Genomic DNA, 25,833 nt, shown 5'->3' on the forward strand with positions numbered 1-25,833 from the left:
CTTCACAAAACAGAAATTCTTTTTTGACATGTGACATCCTTATATGGGAAGAACGCAATAAAGAGAGTAGGAAAGACTCAGCCACCAGACTTGGACAGATAAACAACAATTAATACATTTATTGGAAGGCATATTGAACAGCAAGTGCATTTTTCATATTTAAAGAGTTAATGAATTGCTCCAGGCTGCACTCAGACCCAAATCTGCAACAGATCTAAAAGAACATTGAAAAATAATGTTTCTACGATTAGATGAGAGGGTGAGACTTCCTGAGCATGATCTCTGCTTACATAATTCTGTCACTTCTCTGCTATCACTTCTGAAAATGTTCCTTCTTTTTGTCTATTTTGAGCTGATGTCTATTGTGTTCTGCAATCTCAAAACAGAAAATGTTTTAAAATTCATTTAAATGGCACATTTTTCATTATAAATGCCACAACACACTACTGTAACTGCATTCAGGAAACCCATGACATGTACCTCATCTTATCTGAAGGAAGCACATCAGAAACAGACACTCACAATTGTCATATGAACTCCAATAACCACAGAGTAGAATAACAAGTTGTGCCGACCTCTCCCAAAGGGACAGAACAACATTAGCTTCTTCCTAGTGGCAGAGAGAATTGTGTAGAACAAGTTTGGACGACTCCAGAATTCTCAGAGAAGATGGAGAAAAGGCTGAATGTCAGTCTGGTGTTTTTTACTGCATATTTGTCCATGCTCATTTATCCAAATCACATCAGTGGCTTTAACCTGGATCTGAACAATTACACAGTCTTCTCTGGCCCTGAAGACAGCTACTTTGGTTTCTCAGTGGACTTTTATCAGTCAAGCAGCAAAAGGTGAGTGGTGCTGACCTCCACAAACGTTCTGCATATGGATTAGCTGGTTAACTGCTCCAGAATCTGTTAAGCCCTTCACCCAAATATGATACTATACTAATGCTACAATTGTACAGTGTCGTTCAAAAGGATTTTATGTTTTTGAAACAAGTCTCTTAGGCTCACCAAGGCAGCAATTATTTGACAATTCAGTAAAAACAGTAACAGTGTATTTTAATATATTTCAAAATTGCTGTGATGACAAGGCTAAATGTTCAGCAGTCATTACTTCAGAAATCATTATTATGGCTTGTTGATAAAGAAAATGTCATCATATTATCAGTGTTAAAAACAGTTGTGCTGCTTAATATTTTAGTGTAAACTTTGATAAAAAAAATTATGAATAAGAATAGAAAAAAATTGAAATAGAAATCTTGTGTTGTGTTGTAGCCTACATGTCTTTACTGTCCCTTGTGATCAATTGAATGCATTCCTGCTGAATAAAAACTTCCGAACAGTGTTTTTTTTTATGTAAAAATGCTGAAGGTTTTCTGTGAAAATGTCTAATCATGTATGCTCTGGTGTCCACCCTGCAGTATAAGTGTGGTGGTTGGAGCACCCAGAGCAAACACCAGCCAGCCTGGGATCTCGCATGGTGGCTCTGTCTTCATGTGTGACTGGACATTAGGTGGAGAATCGTGTCAGACTTTAAACTTTGACCAAAAAGGTGAGTATAGCATCATGTTATATGTACAGGTAGGTTAAGTATGCAGTATGCAGTGTTTCCCGTATTGATTTATTTGTGTAAGCCCAAATAGATTTTAGTGCTTCCCATTCATTAGTCTGTGGCGACCCGAAAATATATTTAAACTTTTTATAATAACAAAAGGTATTTAATGTTGTGTTTTTTGCCATTGCTGTCAAACAAACTAAAATTAAAAGTGTGAGAAGGCTTTGTGTCCTTATCAACTCACAAAAGACTGACTGTGCTGTGCAAAGAGAAGTGCACACTTCGCTCACATGATCAGCACGTGATAAATTTCACCCTTTTTTCCTTTCTTTTTTTCAATGAATGTTTCATAGGAGATGAAAACATTACATTTGGTAAAATGCACCTAATGGCTCACAAATCAAACCAGTGGCTGGGCGCTTCAGTTCGAACCTATAAGAACTACATATTGGTGAGTTACTGCATTTTGCATTTCACAAACAGCCCTCACAGAAGCTATTTAAAATAATTGATTTAAGCATCTTTTAGGTAATTTTAGGTTTGTCTTGAGCAACTCTAATTATTTTTTTCCGCCTTAAACACTTAAAGCTAACATCAGCTTTAGTGAAAATGTTATAAACAAAACAGCAACGTTTTTGTCATCTATAAATGTATTATAAAGTGTATTATAAAATTTACATTTTGGGGGGTTCCCCAGTTTTAATTCAGAGTTCAAATCGAGTTGTATATGTTTCACATGAGGTAGGCCTGCGCCCCTATGTTCCACTGGAACGTGCTCTTGGAGGAGGAGGAGGCCATGAATACACCTGTGGGGAACTGCCAGCTTTTGAACATGGAAACAGGAGAGTTGGCAAACTACGCCCCCTGCAGGGAAGAATATGTAGAGGCGATTTACACCAGAGGCTGTAAGACACTGAATTTACCGCTGTCACATACAGAAATGTAACTGCTAAAGATTTACAGCAGTGTTTATACATTTTAAATACGAATACGTTGTTATTACTCTTCAATGCCTAATGTTTTGAGCACTCTGACCATGTACAGATCCTGACAGGCGTTACTGTGAGGCTGGATTTACCACAGACATCACAGAGGTTCCTTGTTTCTCTTTTCTGGCAGTGAAGTTATTTGCAATATGGATTTAGATAGTTTAACATCTCTTTTTTTTTTTTTTCTGCATGTAAAAACTGCTTGCGTTGGTTGTGACAGAATGGTAGAGTGATACTTGGTGCACCGGGAGGTTATTATTTTCAAGGTAAAATATGTTTGAAAAGCTAGAAGTCCATTAGATTAATGGCTGTCTTCAAGTGATAGTGTGATTCAAACATTTGAAAAGAGGGTTTTTGTTTTGAATGTCCATTGACAGAGCACTTTCAGTGGGAGTCTATGCCTAGGCTATATGTCTTTGTGAAGTGTGAATATGTAAACTTTTCTCTTTACTTCAGGTCAGATCATCACTGCATCTCTTGCAAACATCATGAGCAGTGGTAGCACGTTCTCTGTCAAGCATTCAGTGAACGGTGAGACCAAAACACCACAAAGCCATGACTACTACGACCTGTATCTGGGTAAGATGTGACAGCTGTCATTCAAAACAGAGACCAAAAAAAGCTACACTCTTGGGAAGGGAGGGGGGACCATCCATCAAATGGTCCCATGATCCCCTAAAAGGTTCTATATGAAGCACCTGACAGAACACTTTAAGGTTCCGTAGAACCTTTTCTTCTAAGAGTGTAAAAATAATAATGATAAAGTGATAATGAGAATCTGAAACATCCATTGAGGATTCTTCATTTTTCTGCATCATAGGATACTCTGTTGCTGCTGGGCAGTTTAATAAAGACCATGTCCCAGGTGATAATCATAATTGACAAGCTATCTTAATTTTTACACATTTAATTTAAACTGCAGCAGCAATCTTATCAGCTATTATTTATGCTCTTTTCAGCTATAATTTTTGCTCTTATCAGCTATAATTTTTTTCCGACTTTTCTTATTTTAAAATGATTGCAGATTATGTTGTTGGCGTCCCAAACGATCTGCACACTGCAGGCTCTGTAAGTGCTCTTACACTGTTATGCACTCCAATTAAACTCTTGCACAGTTACGCAATTGATTATGGAATTAGTCAATGTAATCAGTCGTTGTACTGTTCTTTTTTTCTTTCTTTTTTAGGTCAAAATAATAAACGGAGCGTCAGTGCCCCTGCAAATCATGAAGGCGATTAGTGGCACTCAGGTTCAACTTGTATCTGTGGTTAAATTGGTTTTGAATATGAACCAGTACAATTGTGTTTAAATTGTTCTCAATAGATATTATTATAGGCTACACTAAGGTTCAAATATTTGGGGGCAGATTATTTAAATTAAGTCTTTTATATAACAAGGATGTATTAAATTAATCAAAAGTGATAGTAAAGAAAGACTAATGTACAGTATTAGATTTAACAAGAATTAACAAGAATTATTATACGCTATTCAAAGTTTTTGAGTCAGTAAAAAAAAAAAAGATATATATATATAGGCCTACACAAAGAATTCTGAACAAAAAGTATCACAGTCCTAAACATATTATCAATTCAACATTGATGATAATAATAAATGTTTCTTGAGCATCAAATCATCATATTAGAATGATTTCTGAAGGATCATGTGATAATTAAAATATAATATTGTTAATATTTTAAATTGTAATAATATTTCACAGTTTTTACTGTATTTTTGATCATATAAATGCAGACTGGGTGAGCATAAGAGACTTCTTTCAAAAACGTAAAAAAAATCGCCCCAGACTTTTGAACGGTAGTGTATGTTGTCAAGGTAAGGACACACACTAAAGACTTACAGTAAATACAGTCATTTTATTTTTTGTCTTGTCTTCTGTAGATAGCATCTTATTTTGGGCATTCTGTTGCAGTAACAGATATCAACAGAGATGGGTAAATTATTCCTGCAGAGACTAATTTCTTGTTCTGGTAGTTCATGAGAATTTATAAAAAATAATAATAATAATTAATTATATCCCCTCTGTGGTCATCAGGTGTGATGATATCCTGATTGGAGCACCGCTTTTTATGGAGCAACTGTCCACTCAGAAATTTCGAGAAGTGGGACAAGTATATGTTTACCTGCAAAGAGAGGGCTTCTCCTTCTCCTCCAGGCCCAACCAGATGCTGACAGGGACATATGCCTATGGGCGTTTTGGCAGCGCCATCGCCCCTTTGGGAGACATCGACCATGATGGGTTTAATGGTGAGGACTGCTCTGACATTACAAAGTAGTATTTACTGTGAAAATAACATGCAGTTTAATGTTTTTATTGATAATTCTGAGCACAAACCATCTGTGTATAAGTACAAGAAGAAAATGAACAGGCAAATGGGTTTAATGTAGACAAAGTATGAATCAGAAGGAAAATCTGGCAGTTGCCCCAGGCATTGATCTTTACAGATGGCAATGTGTTAAATTGGGCACTGTGGTTGCTGTTATACAAAATTGCATTCATCACCATCACAATCTTTTTGCTAGTTACAATCAAATTAATCTCGTTACTTCATAACAGCAGGAGCACAAGCCATCTAATTTTTCTCAGTTATGAAAGTAGCACCTGAAAGTGATTTGACCTAAATGGGTCAGGTGTTCGTCAGCTGTGACTGTATAACACAGCTTTCAGTGCTTATTTTAAGGAAAGCTTTGTCATGAGATTACACTGTAAAAAAAATATTGTTAATCATAGTATATGACAATGTTTCAGGTATCATGGGAAGAAAAATGAAGCATATGTATTTATTAAATATAATCAGAAGTGATGCATCACACAGAGGCTTCTGGTATCCTCATTTTACAGTTTTATAGCTTTTTACCTGAACTATACCATTCAAAAGTTTGGGGTTGGTTGTTTATTTTTAATGTTTTCAAAAAATAAGTTGTTTTTTTATGCTTACCATGTGAATGTGTATGTGATTGGGAAAAAAAGAATATTATGACATATTATTACAGCAAAATAATTGTTTTCTGTAATATATTTTTGAAATGTAATTTATTCCTGTGATGGCGAAGCTGAATTTTCAGCATAATTTATCCAGTCTTCGGTGTCACATGATCCTTCACATGATCATTCTAATATGATGAAATTTACTGCTCAAGAAACAGTTTTTATTATTATAAGTGATTGTGATGCTTAATATTTTTGTGGAAACTGTTATTGTCAGGTGTTGGTGCACTGTAATGAACACACAACGTAACAGAAGTCTTTATCTCATAATATAATAATGAATCATGGGAAAAAACACAACGAGGAAAACAGAACACAATGACAAATATATATATATAAATAAATATAGCTGCAAGCAGCGATTACGGGCCCAAGCCGGTGGCACCGCCACCCCGGTGCCTTTAGTTGCACTAAAGGCACCGGGCTTGCGCTGCCACCGGCTTGGGCCCTCCATCGCTGCTTGCAGCTATATTTATTTATATATATATATATATATATATATAAAAAGCCGCCACCCCGTTGCCTTTCGGGTTCCTGTGCACGACGGGCAATAACGTAACCCCGCTTTGACTGTCGAGAAGAAGTCTGCTTTAGAGCTTGTATCAGTGTGAGTCTTTCTGCTCCCCTCCAAACACACACAGAAAAGGGGGGGGGACTCACATTAGTTACATCCATGTGATCGCTCTCTTACAACAAACACGCTACTGAAGTTTCATCAAGATCAATAAATGTATGAAGACGTTATAACAGATCGTGTTTCTCTTTTCTCGCCATAATTTCGTTTCCTCGCCACGGCCAAACTGTTCGAGATATCAAAAATCCGTCAGCAATTTAGTATCCTCAATGTCTTGTCGTCAGGCTGACCGAGTTTGGTTGCGATTGGATGAATTTTCTAGAAAGAGTGTTTCAAATTCCAGGGGCATGCGTTTTCATACCACCCACAATAGCCGACTTCCTGTTTGGGCTGGCGTAAAACTTAGAGCACGAAAGTTGTTCGGCCCGATGAGATCTAAATGTGTACCGAGTTTCATATTATTACATGCAAGCGTGTTTGATATACGGACAAGTGTTTGAATCCCATTCCAGGGGGCGCTGTCGAGCCCCCCTGCCACACCCGGGTACCAGCTTCAGCCTGGCCCTGATGGCCGCGGGTTCTGACCTGTGTGCAAAATTTCAAGAGTTTTCGAGCACGTTAAGGGCCCTAAAAGTGCCCGAGATTTTGCACAAAGCAGAGAAAGGGTTAAACTAAACTAGCCCCCCTCCTCACACACACACACATACACAGATCCCCCCTCCCCTCCCCACCCCACACAGACAGACACACACACACAGAATGGCAGAGAGACAGAGAGAGACACAATTCACATTCAAACCACAATATCTGACTTTCTGTTGGTCGGAGCTAATGACTGTAAATTAGAAAGTTGTTCGGCTTGATAAGATCAATATACACGCTGAGTTTTGTAACTGTAGGTAAAACTATAACTAAGTTATAACACACTTTATGCATCCTTTTTTAATCATAAATTCGTTTCCTCGCCACGGCCAAACCGTTCGAGATATCAAAAATCCGTCCGCAATTTAGCATCCTCCATGTCTTGACTTCATGCACACCGAGTTTCGTGGTCATCGGATGAATTCTCTGGGAGAAGTGTTTCAAATGCCAGAACATGCGTTTCCATACAGCCCATAATAGCCGACTTCCTGTTGGACTGGCGTAAAACTTAGAGCACGAAAGTTGTTCGGCCCGATGAGATCTATATGTGTACCGAGTTTCATATTATTACATGCAAGCGTGTTTGATATATGGACATGTTTTTGAATCCCATTCCAGGGGGCGCTGCCGAGCCCCCCTGCCACGCCCGGGTACCAGCTTCAGTCGGGCCCTGATGGCCGCGGGTTCTGACATTTGTGCAAAGTTTCAAGAGTTTTTGAGCACGTTAAGGGCCCAAAAAGTGCCCGAGAAGTCCCACACAGCAGAGAAAGGGTTAAAATAAAGCCCCCCTCCTCTCTCACACACACAGACACTGAGAGAGACTGGCAAAATTCCCATCAAATCACATTCAAACCAAAATATCTGACTTCCTGTTGGTCAGAGCTAATGACTGTAAATTAGAAAGTTGTCCGGCTCGGGGAGATAAATATAATTACCGATTTTTGTTACTGTAGGTAAAACTAATACCCCATTTTTGACTAAAGGTGGCGCTACTGAGCCCCTCCACCGCGCCCGTTTCTGAAACTTCACACATGCCTAGTACCTAATAAATCTGATATGCATGTTGAGTTTCATGCAATTTGAAGCATGTTAAGAGCCTCAAATGCACCCAAAAAGTATATAAAAGTTTAAAGCGTTGCCATGGCAACAGTATTTAAGATATCAATAATTCTTTCACATGTCTACATCTGCCGTGTGTTTACATTATACACATAAAGTTTGAAGCAAATCGGGTAAAAATAAGAGGGTGAATTCAAAGCATTTTGAAAGTGACACACTTCCTGCTGCCAGTTGGTGGCGCTATAACTTTGACTCACAATAGTCACATCCATGTGATCGGCCTCTTACAACGAACACACTGCTGAAGTTTCATCAAGATCAATTAATGTATGAGGATGTTATAACACACTTCCTGTTTCCAATATTCGCCATAAATTTGTTTCCTCGCCACGGCCAAAGCGTTCGAGATATCAAAAATCCCCTGGCAATTTTTCATCCTCCATGTCTTGACTTCATGCACACCGAGTTTCGTGGTGATTGGTTGAATCGTCTAGGAGGAGTATTTTAAATTCCATTGCATGTGTTTTTTAAACTACGCCAAATAGCCGACTTCCTGTTGGGCTGGGGTAAAAAGTCAGAGCACGAAGGATATATGAACCGATGAGATCTATAAGTGTACCGAGTTTCATATTATTCCACGCAAGCGTGTTTGATTTATGGACCAAGTTTTCGGACCGCGTTCCAGGGGGCGCTGTCGAGCCCTCCTGCCACGCCCGGGTACCAGCTTCAGTCCAGCTCTAATGGCCGCGGGTTCTGACATTTGTGCAAAGTTTCAAGAGTTTTTGAGCACGTTAAGGCCCCCAAAAGTGCCCAAAAGGTAGTAATATAATAATAATAATAAATAATAATAATAAAGAAGAATAATCCGAAGGAAAACAATATAATAATAATAATAATAAATAATAAATAATAAATATAGCTGCAAGCAGCGATTACGGGCCCAAGCCGGTGGCACCGCCACCCTGGTGCCTTTAGTTACACTAAAGGCACCGGGGTGGCGGTGCCCCCGGCTTGGGCCCTCCATCGCTGCTTGCAGCTATATTTATTTATATATATATATATATATATATATATATATATATATATAAAGCCGCCACCCCGTTGCCTTTCGGGTTTAAAACACTTGTTTAAAATAAAAAAACGATTTATACATAGTATAAAACACTTGATGGCACAATTGTTTATAGTCTTTCTGCTCCCCTCCCCACACACACAGACAGGGGGGGCTGTCTATGTGTTTGTGTGTGCCCTCCCTCCCCTCCCCACACAGACACACACACACAGACACACACACACACACACACACACACACAGAGAATGGCTGGGGGAACTCTGTCAGAGAGAGACAAAACCACATTCAAACCAAAATATCTGACTTCCTGTTGGTCGGAGCTAATGACTGTAAATCAGAAAGTTGTCCGGCTCGATGTGCACAATATACATACCAAGTTTTGTGACTGTAGGTAAAACTAACCCCCCCACTTTTGTCAAAAGTAACACACTTCCTGCTGCCAGTTGGTGGCGCTATAACTTTGACTCACATTAGTTACATCCATGTGATTGCTCTCTTACAACAAACACGCTACTGAAGTTTCATCAAGATCAATTAATGTATGAAGACGTTATAACACATCGTGTTTCTCTTTTCTCGCCATAATTTCGTTTCCTCGCCACGGCCAAACTGTTCGAGATATCAGAAATCCGTCAGCAATTTAGTATCCTCAATGTCTTGACGTAATGCTGACCGAGTTTGGTTGCGATTGGATGAATTTTCTAGAAAAAGTGTTTCAAATTCCAGGGGCATGCGTTTTCATACCACCCACAATAGCCGACTTCCTGTTGGGCTGGCGTAAAACTTAGAGCACGAAAGTTGTTCGGCCCGATGAGATCTATATGTGTAACGAGTTTCATATTATTACATGCAAGCGTGTTTGATATACGGACAAGTGTTTGAATCCCATTCCAGGGGGCGCTGTCGAGCCCCCCTGCCACGCCCGGGTACCAGCTTCAGCCCGGCCGCGGGTTCTAACCTGTGTGCAAAATTTCAAGAGTTTTCGAGCACGTTAAGGGCCCCAAAAGTGCCCGAGATTTTGCACACAGCAGAGAAAGGGTTAAACTAAACTAGCCCCCCTCCTCACACACACACATACACAGATCCCCCCTCCCCTCCCCACCCCACACAGACAGACACACACACACAGAATAGCAAAGAGACAGAGAGAGACACAATTCACATTCAAACCACAATATCTGACTTTCTGTTGGTCGGAGCTAATGACTGTAAATTAGAAAGTTGTTCGGCTTGATAAGATCAATATACACGCTGAGTTTTGTAACTGTAGGTAAAACTATAACTAAGTTATAACACACTTTATGCATCCTTTTTTAATCATAAATTAGTTTCCTCGCCACGGCCAAACCGTTCGAGATATCAAAAATCCGTCCGCAATTTAGCATCCTCCATGTCTTGACTTCATGCACACCGAGTTTCGTGGTCATCGGATGAATTCTCTGGGAGAAGTGTTTCAAATGCCAGAACATGCGTTTCCATACAGCCCATAATAGCCGACTTCCTGTTGGACTGGCGTAAAACTTAGAGCACGAAAGTTGTTCGGCCCGATGAGATCTATATGTGTACCGAGTTTCATATTATTACATGCAAGCGTGTTTGATATATGGACATGTTTTTGAATCCCATTCCAGGGGGCGCTGCCGAGCCCCCCTGCCACGCCCGGGTACCAGCTTCAGTCGGGCCCTAATGGCCGCGGGTTCTGACATTTGTGCAAAGTTTCAAGAGTTTTTGAGCACGTTAAGGCCCCCAAAAGTGCCCAAAAGGTAGTAAAATAATAATAATAAAGAAGAAGAAAAAGAATAAATATAGCTGCAAGCAGCGATTACGGGCCCAAGCCGGTGGCACCGCCACCCTGGTGCCTTTAGTTACACTAAAGGCACCGAGGTGGCGGTGCCACCGGCTTGGGCCCTCCATCGCTGCTTGCAGCTATATTTATTTATATATATATATATATATATATATATAAAAAGCCGCCACCCCGTTGCCTTTCGGGTTCCTGTGCACGACGGGCAATAACGTAACCCCGCTTTGACTGTCGAGAAGAAGTCTGCTTTAGAGCTTGTATCAGTGTGAGTCTTTCTGCTTCCCTCCAAACACACACAGAAAAGGGGGGGGGCTGTCTGTGTGTGTGCCCTCTCTCCCTCCCCTCCCCCCCACTCCACACACACACACACACACACACAGAGAGAGAATGGCAGGGGGAACTCTGTCAGAGAGAGACAAAACCACATTCAAACCAAAATATCTGACTTCCTGTTGGTCGGAGCTAATGACTGTAAATGAGAAAGTTGTCCGGATCGATAAGCACAATATACAGACCGAGTTTTGTGACTGTAGGTAAAAATAACCCACCCACTTTAGTCAAAAGTATCTTGAAAGTAACACACTTCCTGCTGCCAGTTGGTGGCGCTATAACTTTGACTCACAATAGTCACATCCATGTGATCGCCCTCTTACAACAAACACACTGCTGAAGTTTCATCCAGATCAATTAATGTATGAAGACGTTATAACACATTGTGTTTTTCTTTTCTCGCCATAACTTCGTTTCCTCGCCACGGCCAAACCGTTCGAGATATCAAAAATCCGTCCGCAATTTAGCGTCCTCAATGTCTTGACTTCATGCTGACCGAGTTTGGTGGCGATAGGATAATTTTTCTTGGAGGAGTATATCAAATTCCAGGGGCATGCATTTTCATACAGCCCATAATAGCCGACTTCCTGTTGGACTGGTGTAAAACTTAGAGCACGAAAGTTGTTCGGCCCGATTAAATCTATATGTGTACCGAGTTTCATATTATTACATGCAAACGTGTTTGATATATGGACCAAGTTTTTCGGACCACGTTCAAGGGGGCGCTGTTGAGCTCCCCTGCCACGCCCGGGTACCAGCTTCAGCCCAGCCCTGATGGCCGCAGGTTCTGACCTGTGTGCAAAGTTTCAAGAGTTTTCGAGCACGTTAAGGGCCCCAAAAGTGCCCGAGAAGTCCCACACAGCAGAGAAAGGGTTAAAATAAAGCCCCCCTCCTCTCTCACACACACAGACACTGAGAGAGACTGGCAAAATTCCCATCAAATCACATTCAAACCAAAATATCTGACTTCCTGTTGGTCGGAGCTAATGACTGTAAATTAGAAAGTTGTCCGGCTCGGGGAGATAAATATAAATACCGATTTTTGTTACTGTAGGTAAAACTAATACCCCATTTTTGACTAAAGGTGGCGCTACTGAGCCCCTCCACCGCGCCCGTTTCTGAAACTTCACACATGCCTAGTACCTAATAAATCTGATATGCATGTTGAGTTTCATGCAATTTGAAGCATGTTAAGAGCCTCAAATGCACCCAAAAAGAATATAAAAGTTTAAAGCGTTGCCATGGCAACAGTATTTAAGATATCAATAATTCTTTCACTGGTCTACATCTGCCGTGTGTGTACATTATACACATAAAGTTTGAAGCAAATCGGGTAAAAATAAGAGGGTGAATTCAAAGCATTTTGAAAGTGACACACTTCCTGCTGCCAGTTGGTGGCGCTATAACTTTGACTCACAATAGTCACATCCATATGATCGGCCTCTTACAGCGAACACACTGCTGAAGTTTCATCAAGATCAGTTAATGTATGAGGATGTTATAACACACTTCCTGTTTCCAATATTCGCCATAAATTCGTTTCCTCGCCACGGCCAAACCGTTCGAGATATCAAAAATCCCCTGGCAATTTTTCATCCTCCATGTCTTGACTTCATGCACACCGAGTTTCGTGGTGATTGGTTAAATCGTCTAGGAGGAGTATTTTAAATTCCATTGCATGTGTTTTTTAAACTACGCCAAATAGCCGACTTCCTGTTGGGCTGGGGTAAAAAGTCAGAGCACGAAGGATATATGAACCGATGAGATCTATAAGTGTACCGAGTTTCATATTATTCCACGCAAGCGTGTTTGATTTATGGACCAAGTTTTCGGACCGCGTTCCAGGGGGCGCTGTCGAGCCCTCCTGCCACGCCCGGGTACCAGCTTCAGTCCAGCTCTAATGGCCGCGGGTTCTGACATTTGTGCAAAGTTTCAAGAGTTTTTGAGCACGTTAAGGCCCCCAAAAGTGCCCAAAAGGTAGTAATATAATAATAATAATAATAATAAATATAGCTGCAAGCAGCGATTACGGGCCCAAGCCGGTGGCACCGCCACCCTGGTGCCTTTAGTTACACTAAAGGCACCGGGCTGGCGCTGCCACCGGCTTGGGCCCTCCATCGCTGCTTGCAGCTATATTTATTTATATATATATATATATATATATATATATATATATATATATATATATATATATATATATATATAAAGCCGCCACCCCGTTGCCTTTGGGGTTCCTGTGCACGACGGGCAAAAATGTAACCCCGCTTTGACTGTCGAGAAGAAGTCTGCTTTAGAGCTTGCATCAGTGTGAGTCTTTCTGCTCCCCTCCAAACACACACAGAAAAGGGGGGGCTGTCTGTGTGTGTGCCCTCCCTCCCTCCCTCCCCCCCACACACATACACACACACACACAGAGAGAATGGCAGGGGGAACTCTGTCAGAGAGAGACAAAACCACATTCAAACCAAAATATCTGACTTCCTGTTGGTCGGAGCTAATGACTGTAAATGAGAAAGTTGTCCGGATCGATAAGCACAATATACAGACCGAGTTTTGTGACTGTAGGTAAAAATAACCCACCCACTTTAGTCAAAAGTATCTTGAAAGTAACACACTTCCTGCTGCCAGTTGGTGGCGCTATAACTTTGACTCACAATAGTCACATCCATGTGATCGCCCTCTTACAACAAACACACTGCTGAAGTTTCATCAAGATCAATAAATGTATGAAGACGTTATAACACATTGTGTTTTTCTTTTCTCGCCATAACTTCGTTTCCTCGCCACGGCCAAACCGTTCGAGATATCAAAAATCTGTCCGCAATTTAGCGTCCTCAATGTCTTGACTTCATGCTGACCGAGTTTGGTGGCGATAGGATAATTTTTCTTGGAGGAGTATATCAAATTCCAGGGGCATGCATTTTCATACAGCCCATAATAGCCGACTTCCTGTTGGACTGGCGTAAAACTTAGAGCACGAAAGTTGTTCGGCCCGATTAAATCTATATGTGTACCGAGTTTCATATTATTACATGCAAACGTGTTTGATATATGGACCAAGTTTTTCGGACCACGTTCAAGGGGGCGCTGTTGAGCTCCCCTGCCACGCCCGGGTACCAGCTTCAGCCCAGCCCTGATGGCCGCAGGTTCTGACCTGTGTTCAAAGTTTCAAGAGTTTTCGAGCACGTTAAGGGCCCCAAAAGTGCCCGAGAAGTCCCACACAGCAGAGAAAGGGTTAAAATAAAGCCCCCCTCCTCTCTCACACACACAGACACTGAGAGAGACTGGCAAAATTCCCATCAAATCACATTCAAACAAAAATATCTGACTTCCTGTTGGTCGGAGCTAATGACTGTAAATTAGAAAGTTGTCCGGCTCGGGGAGATAAATATAAATACCGATTTTTGTTACTGTAGGTAAAACTAATACCCCATTTTTGACTAAAGGTGGCGCTACTGAGCCCCTCCACCGCGCCCGTTTCTGAAACTTCACACATGCCTAGTACCTAATAAATGTGATATGCATGTTGAGTTTCATGCAATTTGAAGCATGTTAAGAGCCTCAAATGCACCCAAAAAGAATATAAAAGTTTAAAGCGTTGCCATGGCAACAGTATTTAAGATATCAATAATTCTTTCACAGGTCTACATCTGCCGTGTGTTTACATTATACACATAAAGTTTGAAGCAAATCGGGTAAAAATAAGAGGGTGAATTCAAAGCATTTTGAAAGTGACACACTTCCTGCTGCCAGTTGGTGGCGCTATAACTTTGACTCACAATAGTCACATCCATATGATCGGCCTCTTACAACGAACACACTGCTGAAGTTTCATCAAGATCAATTAATGTATGAGGATGTTATAACACACTTCCTGTTTCCAATATTCGCCATAAATTTGTTTCCTCGCCACGGCCAAACCGTTCGAGATATCAAAAATCCCCTGGCAATTTATCATCCTCCATGTCTTGGCTTCATGCACACCGAGTTTCGTGGTGATTGTTTGAATCGTCTAGGAGGAGTATTTTAAATTCCATTGCATGTGTTTTTTAAACTACGCCAAATAGCCGACTTCCTGTTGGGCTGGCGTAAAAAGTCAGAGCATGAAGGATATATGAACCGATGAGATCTATAAGTGTACCGAGTTTCATATTATTCCACGCAAGCGTGTTTGATTTATGGACCAAGTTTTCGGACCGCGTTCCAGGGGGCGCTGTCGAGCCACCCTGCCACGCCCGGGTCCCAGCTTCAGTCCGGCTCTAATGGCCGCCGGTTCTGACCTGTGTGCAAAGTTTCAAGAGTTTTTGAGCACGTTAAGGCCCCCAAAAGTGCCCAAAAGGTAGTAATATAATAATAATAATAATAATAAATAATAATAAATAATAAAGAAGAATAATCCGAAGGAAAACAATAGGGCCTTCGCCTTTTCAAGGCTTGGGCCCTAAATATATATATATATATATATATATATATATATATATATATATATATATTTATATGTAAATTATTTTTTTCCCCCTATTTTTAACATATATATTATTATTATATATATAATAATAATATATATATTATTAACATTTTTGGATGCTAAACTATTCTTTTTATAGGCTTTGTACTTTGTACACTTTGTACACTCACGTTCCAATATAGAAAAATTAAAAAAAATTATTATGAACGGCACAAACTGTACAAATGACTATTTAAACAGAGCAGTGTAATTTTTATATGTAAGGTTGACTATTTTATTATTATATTTTATTAAGGCTATAATGAACATTCTGCGATGTCAAGATTGCAATGCTGGAATGCTGTGTGTGTGTGTGTGTGTGTGTGTGTGTGTGTGTGTGTGTGTGTGTGTGTGTGTGTGTGTGTGTGTGTGTGTGTGTGTGTGTGTGTGTGTGTGTGTGTGTGTGTGTGAGGCTCGATCGAACAATGGAGACATAAAAACATACTCCGTCATTTTGTTCATACAGACCATCATTCAAAATGCAAAGTGTTTCTCTATATTTGTGTACACTCGCAATGAAACACAACATTGTGCTTTTGTTAAACTATAAACTCTTGTCAAACTGTAACCTACAACTGTCACCCAACCAAAATCACACACACACACACACACACACACACACACACACACATATCCCCCCTCCCCTCCCCTCCCCACACAGACAGAATGGCAGAGAGACAGAGAGAGAGAAAATACACATTCAAACCACAATATCTGACTTCCTGTTGGTCGGAGCTAATGACTGTAAATTAGAAAGTTGTCCAGATCGAAGAGAAGAATATACGTACCGAGTTTGGTTACTGTAGGTAAAACTATAACTAAGTTATAACACACTTTATGCATCCTTTTTTAATCATAAATTTGTTTCCTCGCCACAGCCAAACCGTTCGAGATATCAAAAATCCCCTGGCAATTTATCATCTTCCATGTCTTGACTTCATGCTGACCGAGTTTCGTGGTCATCGGATGAATTCTCTAGGAGAAGTGTTTCAAATGCGAGAGCAAGCGTTCTCCAATCAACCCGTAATAGCCGACTTCCTGTTGGGCTGGCGTAAAACTTGACCCAGGGAAAGTTGTTCGGCCCGATTAAATCTGTATATGTGTACAGAGTTTCATATTAATTCATGCAAGCGTGTTTGATATACGGACAAGTGTTCAAATCCCATTCCAGGGGGCGCTGTCGAGCCCCCCTGCCACACCCGGGTACCAGCTTCAGCCTGGCCCTAATGGCCGCGGGTTCTGACCTGTGTGCAAAATTTCAAGAGTTTTCGAGCATGTTAAGGCCCTCAAAAGTGGCAGAGATTTTGCACACAGCAGAGAAATGGTTAAACTAAACTAGCCCCCCTCCTCACACACACACACACACACACACACACACACACACACACACACAGAGGGGCAGAGGGAAAATGCTCCAAACAGTACACATTCAAACCAAAATATCTGACTTCCTGTTGGTCGGAGCTAATGACTGTAAATTAGAAAGTTGTCCGGATCGAAGAGAAGAATATACGTACCGAGTTTGGTTACTGTAGGTAAAACTAATACCCCATTTTTGACTAAAGGTGGCGCTACTGAGCCCCTTACCACGCCCGTTTCTGAAACTTCGCACATGTCTATTACACAATAAATGTCAAATGCATGTTGAGTTTCATGCAATTTGAAGCATGTTAAGAGCCTCAAATGCATCCAAAAAGAATATAAAAGTTTAAAGCGTTGCCATGGCGACAGTATTAAAGATATCAATAATCCTTTCACAGGTCTACATCTGTCGTGTGTTTACATTATACAGATGAAGTTTGAAGCAAATCGGGTAAAAATAAGAGGGTGATTTCAAAGCATTTCGAAAGTGACACACTTCCTGCTGCCAGTTGGTGGCGCTATAACTTTGACTCACAATAGTCACATCCATGTGATCGGCCTCTTACAGCGAACACACTGCTGAAGTTTCATCAAGATCAGTTAATGTATGAGGATGTTATAACACACTTCCTGTTTCCAATATTCGCCATAAATTCGTTTCCTCACCACGGCCAAACCGTTCGAGATATCAAAAATCCCCTCGCAACTTTTCATCCTCAATGTCTTGACTTCATGCACACCGAGTTTCGTGGTGATTGTTTGAATCGTCTAGGAGGAGTATTTTAAATTCCATTGCATGTGTTTTTTAAACTACGCCAAATAGCCGACTTCCTGTTGGGCTGGGGTAAAAAGTCAGAGCATGAAGGATATATGAACCGATGAGATCTATAAGTGTACCGAGTTTCATATTATTTCATGCAAGCGTGTTTGATTTATGGACCAAGTTTTCGGACCCCGTTCCAGGGGGCGCTGTCGAGCCCCCCTGCCACGCCCGGGTACCAGCTTCAGTCCGGCTCTAATGGCCGCGGGTTCTGACCAGTGTGCAAAGTTTCAAGAGTTTTTGAGCACGTTAAGGCCCCCAAAAGTGGCAAAAACCTTGAAAAAAAAATTATTAATATAGCTGCAAGCAGCGATTACGGGCCCAAGCCGGTGGCACCGCCACCCTGGTGCCTTTAGTTACACTAAAGGCACCGGGCTGGCGCTGCCACCGGCTTGGGCCCTCCATCGCTGCTTGCAGCTATATTTATTTATATATATATATATATATATATATATATATATATATATATATAAAAAGCCGCCACCCCGTTGCCTTTCGGGTTCCTGTGCACGACGGGCAATAACGTAACCCCGCTTTGACTGTCGAGAAGAAGTCTGCTTTAGAGCTTGCATCAGTGTGAGTCTTTCTGCTCCCCTCCAAACACACACAGAAAAGGGGGGGGGGCTGTCTGTGTGTGTGCCCTCCCTCCCTCCCCACACACACACACACACACACACACACACACACACAGAATGGCAGGGGGAACTCTGTCAGAGAGAGACAAAACCACATTCAAACCAAAATATCTGACTTCCTGTTGGTCGGAGCTAATGACTGTAAATGAGAAAGTTGTCCGGATCGATAAGCACAATTTACATACCGAGTTTTGTGACTGTAGGTAAAAATAACCCACCCACTTTAGTCAAAAGTATCTTGAAAGTAACACACTTCCTGCTGCCAGTTGGTGGCGCTATAACTTTGACTCACAATAGTCACATCCATGTGATCGCCCTCTTACAACAAACACACTGCTGAAGTTTCATCAAGATCAATAAATGTATGAAGACGTTATAACACAATGTGTTTTTCTTTTCTCGCCATAACTTTGTTTCCTCGCCACGGCCAAACCGTTCGAGATATCAAAAATCCGTCCGCAATTTACCGTCCTCAATGTCTTGACTTCATGCTGACCGAGTTTGGTGGCGATAGGATCATTTTTCTTGGACGAGTATATCAAATTCCAGGGGCATGCATTTTCATACAGCCCATAATAGCCGACTTCCTGTTGGACTGGCGTAAAACTTAGAGCACGAAAGTTGTTCGGCCCGATTAAATCTATATGTGTACCGAGTTTCATATTATTACATGCAAACGTGTTTGATATATGGACCAAGTTTTTCGGACCACGTTCAAGGGGGCGCTGTTGAGCTCCCCTGCCACGCCCGGGTACCAGCTTCAGCCCAGCCCTGATGGCCGCAGGTTCTGACCTGTGTGCAAAGTTTCAAGAGTTTTCGAGCACGTTAAGGGCCCCAAAAGTGCCCGAGAAGTCCCACACAGCAGAGAAAGGGTTAAAATAAAGCCCCCCTCCTCTCTCACACACACAGACACTGAGAGAGACTGGCAAAATTCCCATCAAATCACATTCAAACCAAAATATCTGACTTCCTGTTGGTCGGAGCTAATGACTGTAAATTAGAAAGTTGTCCGGCTCGGGGAGATAAATATAGATACCGATTTTTGTTACTGTAGGTAAAACTAATACCCCATTTTTGACTAAAGGTGGCGCTACTGAGCCCCTCCACCGCGCCCGTTTCTGAAACTTCACACATACCTAGTACCTAATAAATCTGATATGCATGTTGAGTTTCATGCAATTTGAAGCATGTTAAGAGCCTCAAATGCACCCAAAAAGAATATAACAGTTTAAAGCGTTGCCATGGCAACAGTATTTAAGATATCAATAATTCTTTCACAGGTCTACATCTGCCGTGTGTTTACATTATACACATAAAGTTTGAAGCAAATCGGGTAAAAATAAGAGGGTGAATTCAAAGCATTTTGAAAGTGACACACTTCCTGCTGCCAGTTGGTGGCGCTATAACTTTGACTCACAATAGTCACATCCATGTGATCGGCCTCTTACAGCGAACACACTGCTGAAGTTTCATCAAGATCAATTAATGTATGAGGATGTTATAACACACTTCCTGTTTCCAATATTCGCCATAAATTCGTTTCCTCGCCACGGCCAAACCGTTCGAGATATCAAAAATCCCCTCGCAATTTTTCATCCTCCATGTCTTGACTTCATGCACACCGAGTTTCGTGGTGATTGGTTGAATCGTCTAGGAGGAGTATTTTAAATTCCATTGCATGTGTTTTTTAAACTACGCCAAATAGCCGACTTCCTGTTGGGCTGGGGTAAAAAGTCAGAGCACGAAGGATATATGAACCGATGAGATCTATAAGTGTACCGAGTTTCATATTATTACACGCAAGCGTGTTTGATTTATGGACCAAGTTTTCGGACCGCGTTCCAGGGGGCGCTGTCGAGCCCCCCTGCCACGCCCGGGTCCCAGCTTCAGTCCGGCTCTAATGGCCGCGGGTTCTGACATTTGTGCAAAGTTTCAAGAGTTTTTGAGCACGTTAAGGCCCCCAAAAGTGCCCAAAAGGTAGTAATATAATAATAATAAATAATAAATAATAAAGAAGAATAATCCGAAGGAAAACAATAGGGCCTTCGCCTTTTCAAGGCTTGGGCCCTAATAATAAAGAAGAAATATAGCTGCAAGCAGCGATTACGGGCCCAAGCCGGTGGCACCGCCACCCCGGTGCCTTTAGTTGCACTAAAGGCACCGAGGTGGCGGTGCCACCGGCTTGGGCCCTCCATCGCTGCTTGCAGCTATATTTATATATATATATATATATATATATATATATATATATATATATATATATATATATATATATATATATATATATATATATATATATAAAAAACCCGCCACCCCGGTGCCTTTAGGGTTCCTGTGCACAACAGGCAATAACGTAACTCCGCTTTGACTGTCGAGAAGAAGTCTGCTTTAGAGCTTGCATCAGTGTGGGATCTGCAAAAGTACACATCGAGGGCACATATCAACCACAAAGTATGAGTGAGCACCCTTCTGAAACCTAAAATGAAAAATTAGACACCCTACAGTCTCATGGACTTAACGGACACATGAAATCAGCAGCCATTGTAAGTACACAACACCGAAAATTCCTATGAAGTGTGGTATATATATTCATTGAAATTACTGTACTTTAAAACACTTGTTTAAAAGAAAAAAACACATATACATAGTATAAAACACTAGATGGCACAATATACCTATTTTTAATAGAGTCTTTCTGCCCCCCTCCCCACACACACAGACAGGGGGGGCTGTCTGTGTGTGTGCCCTCCCTCCCCTCACCACACAGACACACACAATGGGGGGGGGGGCTGTCTGTGTGTGTGCCCTCCCCTCTCCACACACACACACACACACACTCACTCACACACACAGAATGGCAGGGGGAACTCTGTCAGAGAGAGACAAAACCACATTCAAACCAAAATATCTGACTTCCTGTTGGTCGGAGCTAATGACTGTAAATTAGAAAGTTGTCCGGCTCGATGTGCACAATATACATGCCAAGTTGTGTTACTGTAGGTAAAACTAACCCCCCACTTTTGTCAAAAGCATCTTGAAAGTAACACACTTCTTGCTGCCAGTTGGTGGCGCTATAACTTTGACTCACATTAGTTACATCCATGTGATGGGCCTCTTACAGCGAGCACAATGCTGAAGTTTCATCAAGATCAATTAATGTATGAAGACGTTATAACACATCGTGTTTCTCTTTTCTCGCCATAAATTTGTTTCCTCGCCACAGCCAAACCGTTCGAGATATCAAAAAGCCATCCGCAATTTAGCATCCTCAATGTCTTGACTTCATGCTGACCGAGTTTGGTGAAGATCAAATTAAATTTCTTGGAGGAGTATATAAAATTCCAGGGGCGTGCGTTTTCATACAACCCATAATAGCCGACTTCCTGTAGGGCTGGCGTAAAACTTAGAGCACGAAAGTTGTTCGGCCCGATGAGATCTATATGTGTACCGAGTTTCATACTAATTCATGCAATATTCAGTTTGATATATGGACCAAGTTTTCGGACCCCGTTAAAGGGGGCGCTGTTGAGCCCCCCTGCCACGCCCGGGTACCAGCTCCCAGCCCGGCCCAGGTTCTGACCTGTGTGCAAAGTTTCAAGAGTTTTCGAGCACGTTAAGGGCCCCAAAAGTGCCCGAGATTTTGCACACAGCAGAGAAAGGGTTAAAATAAAGCCCCCCCCCCTCCTCTCTCACACACACAGCTGAGAGAGACTGGCAAAATTCCCATCAAATCACATTCAAACCAAAATATCTGACTTCCTGTTGGTCGGAGCTAATGACTGTAAATTTGAAAGTTGTCCGGCTCGGGGAGATAAATATAAATACCGATTTTTGTTACTGTAGGTAAAACTAATACCCCATTTTTGACTAAAGGTGGCGCTACTGAGCCCCTTACCACGCCCGTTTCTGAAACTTTGCACAAGTGCTGTCCTATCTATCATATGTTGCTGCCTCATTAAACCGCTGTGCTATAAATTTAAAACATGTCTCAATTTTATAGTAGGCCTAGGCTATATATAAAATAATTAATCTTTTTGATTTTTGTTATCTTGTTTTTCATGAATGTATTTTACAACAATACAAAGAGCAATGTGTAACGTTTTACCAAATTTAGTGTTACACTTATTGTCTCATATTTGTTCCCCACTAAATGTTTTTTTCATGTTCAGATTTAATACAATTATTGTGCACTTGTGATTTTTTTTTTGGCTAAATTTTACTGCTGAATTATCCACTAATCTAGTTTATAATAGCATTTTTGTCACAGATTATGATCATATTTTTTTTTATTTGTTGTTTTTCTTTATAATGAAGTTGTCTGTATTAAGTAGATTGTGTTTAACACAAAATAGTGACTATCAGTTCAACACACAGAGTTATAGAAATTCTACTTGATTAAAAATAAAAAACTGTGCTGGTATCGGATTGGTATCGGTATCGGTCGATACTCAGAATGTTTGGTATCGGATCGGATCGATTCTAAAAAAATGGTATCGTTGCATCCCTAAAGTGCCCGAGATTTTGCACACAGCAGAGACAGGGTTAAACTAAACTAGCCCCCCTCCTCACACACACACACATACACAGATCCCCCCCTCCCCTCCCCACCCCACACAGACAGACACACACACACAGAATGCCAGAGAGACAGAGAGAGACAATTCACATTGAAACCACAATATCTGACTTTCTGTTGGTCGGAGCTAATGACTGTAAATTAGAAAGTTGTTTGGCTTGATAAGATCAATACACACGCTGAGTTTTGTAACTGTAGGTAAAACTATAACTAAGTTATAACACACTTTATGCATCCTTTTTTAATCATAAATTCGTTTCCTCGCCACGGCCAAACCGTTCGAGATATCAAAAATCCGTCCGCAATTTAGCATCCTCCATGTCTTGACTTCATGCACACCGAGTTTCGTGGTCATCGGATGAATTCTCTGGGAGAAGTGTTTCAAATGCCAGAACATGCGTTTCCATACAGCCCATAATAGCCGACTTCCTGTTGGACTGGCGTAAAACTTAGAGCACGAAAGTTGTTCGGCCCGATGAGATCTATATGTGTACCGAGTTTCATATTATTACATGCAAGCGTGTTTGAGATATGGACATGTTTTTGAATCCCATTCCAGGGGGCGCTGCCGAGCCCCCCTGCCACGCCCGGGTCCCAGCTTCAGCGCGGCTCTAATGGCCGCGGGTTCTGACATTTGTGTAAAGTTTCAAGAGTTTTTGAGCACGATAAGGCCCCCAAAAGTGCCCAAAAGGTAGTAAAATAATAATAATAAATATAGCTGCAAGCAGCGATTACGGGCCCAAGCCGGTGGCACCGCCACCCCTGTGCCTTTAGTTGCACTAAAGGCACCGAGGTGGCGGTGCCACCGGCTTGGGCCCTCCATCGCTGCTTGCAGCTATATTTATTTTTATATATATATATATATATATATATATATATATATATATATATATATATATATATAAACCGCCACCCCGGTGCCTTTAGGGTTCCTGTGCATGACGGGCAATAACGTAACTCCGCTTTGACTGTCGAGAAGAAGTCTGCTTTAGAGCTTGCATCAGTGTGGGTTCTGCAAAAGTGTGCATCGGTGGCACATATCAACCACAAAGTACGCGTGAGCACCCTTCTGAAACCTAAAATGAAAAATTAGACACCCTACAGTCTCATGGACTTAACGGACACATGAAATCAGCAGCCATTGTAAGTACACAACACCGAAAATTCCTATGAAGTGTGGTATATATATTCATTGAAATTACTGTACTTTAAAACACTTGTTTAAAAGAAAAAAAAACACATGTATACATAGTATAAAACACTAGATGGCACAATATACCTATTTTTAATAGAGTCTTTATGCCCCCCTCCCCACACACACAGACAGGGGGAGCTGTCTGTGTGTGTGCCCTGCCTCCCCTCCCCACACAGAGAGAGAGACACACACACACACACACACACACACACACACACACACACACACACACACACACACACACACACACAAAGAATGGCAGGAGGAACTCTGGCAGAGAGAGACAAAACCACATTCAAACCAAAATATCTGACTTCCTGTTGGTCGGAGCTAATGACTGTAAATTAGAAAGTTGTCCGGCTCGATGTGCACAATATAAATACCAAGTTTTGTTACTGTAGGTAAAACTAACCCCCCCCACTTTTGTCAAAAGTAACACACTTCCTGCTGCCAGTTGGTGGCGCTATCACTTTGACTCACATTAGTTATATCCATGTGATCGGCCTCTTACAACAAACACGCTACTGAAGTTTCATCAAGATCAATTAATGTATGAAGACGTTATAACACATCGTGTTTCTCTTTTCTCACCATAATTTCGTTTCCTCGCCACGGCCAAACCGTTCGAGATATCAAAAATCCGTCCACAATTTAGTATCCTCAATGTCTTGACTTCATGCTGACCGAGTTTGGTGGCGATAGGATAATTTTTTCTAGGAGGAGTATATAAAATTCCAGGGACATGCGTTTTCATACAACCCATAATAGCCGACTTCCTGTTGGACTGGCGTAAAACTTAGAGCACGAAAGTTGTTCGGCCCGATGATATCTAAATGTGTACCGAGTTTCATATTATTACATGCAAGCGTTTTTGATATACGGACAAGTGTTCAAATCCCATTCCAGGGGGCGCTGTCGAGCCCCCCTGCCACGCCCGGGTACCAGCTTCAGCCTGGCCCTGATGGCCGCGGGTTCTGACCTGTGTGCAAAATTTCAAGAGTTTTCGAGCATGTTAAGGCCCTCAAAAGTGCCAGAGATTTTGCACACAGCAGAGAAAGGGTTAAACTAAACTAGCCCCCCTCCTCTCACACACACACACAGAGACGCAGAGGGGCAGAGGGAAAATGCTCCGAAAAGTACACATTCAAACCAAAATATCTGACTTCCTGTTGGTCGGAGCTAATGACTGTAAATTAGAAAGTTGTCCGGATCGAAGAGAAGAATATACATACCGAGTTTGGTTACTGTAGGTAAAACTAATACCCCATTTTTGACTAAAGGTGGCGCTACTGAGCCCCTTACCACGCCCGTTTCTGAAACTTCGCACAAGTGTACTAGGCAATAAATGTGATATGCATGTTGAGTTTCATGCAATTTGAAGCATGTTAAGAGCCTCAAATGCATCCAAAAAGAATATAAAAGTTTAAAGCGTTGCCATGGCGACAGTATTAAAGATATCAATAATCCTTTCCCAGGTCTACATCTGTCGTGTGTTTACATTATACAGATGAAGTTTGAAGCAAATCGGGTAAAAATAAGAGGGTGAATTCAAAGCATTTTGAAAGTGACACACTTCCTGCTGCCAGTTGGTGGCGCTATAACTTTGACTCACAATAGTCACATCCATGTGATCGGCCTCTTACAGCGAACACACTGCTGAAGTTTCATCAAGATCAATTAATGTATGAGGATGTTATAACACACTTCCTG

The 25,833-nt window shown here is 41.4% G+C and overlaps 1 protein-coding gene across 1 annotated transcript in view; it reads left to right on the plus strand.

Moving 5' to 3' along the window:
- The first annotated feature begins 560 nt into the window (after nt 1-560).
- Nucleotides 561-25,833, plus strand: part of itga2b (integrin, alpha 2b) — a 34,986-nt gene continuing 9,713 nt past the window's right edge. The window contains exons 1-12 of the mRNA XM_079635440.1: nt 561-845; nt 1,421-1,551; nt 1,908-2,005; nt 2,300-2,459; nt 2,599-2,648; nt 2,764-2,809; nt 3,000-3,122; nt 3,364-3,408; nt 3,568-3,611; nt 3,730-3,792; nt 4,440-4,492; nt 4,594-4,805. Of these exons, the coding sequence (XP_079491566.1) occupies nt 670-845; nt 1,421-1,551; nt 1,908-2,005; nt 2,300-2,459; nt 2,599-2,648; nt 2,764-2,809; nt 3,000-3,122; nt 3,364-3,408; nt 3,568-3,611; nt 3,730-3,792; nt 4,440-4,492; nt 4,594-4,805 (1,201 nt within the window). The 5' untranslated portion in view covers nt 561-669. The remainder of the gene's footprint in view (nt 846-1,420; nt 1,552-1,907; nt 2,006-2,299; nt 2,460-2,598; nt 2,649-2,763; nt 2,810-2,999; nt 3,123-3,363; nt 3,409-3,567; nt 3,612-3,729; nt 3,793-4,439; nt 4,493-4,593; nt 4,806-25,833) is intronic.

This window comes from Phoxinus phoxinus, assembly GCF_949152265.1.
Source record: "Phoxinus phoxinus genome assembly, chromosome: 1".
Lineage (NCBI taxonomy): Eukaryota > Metazoa > Chordata > Actinopteri > Cypriniformes > Leuciscidae > Phoxinus > Phoxinus phoxinus.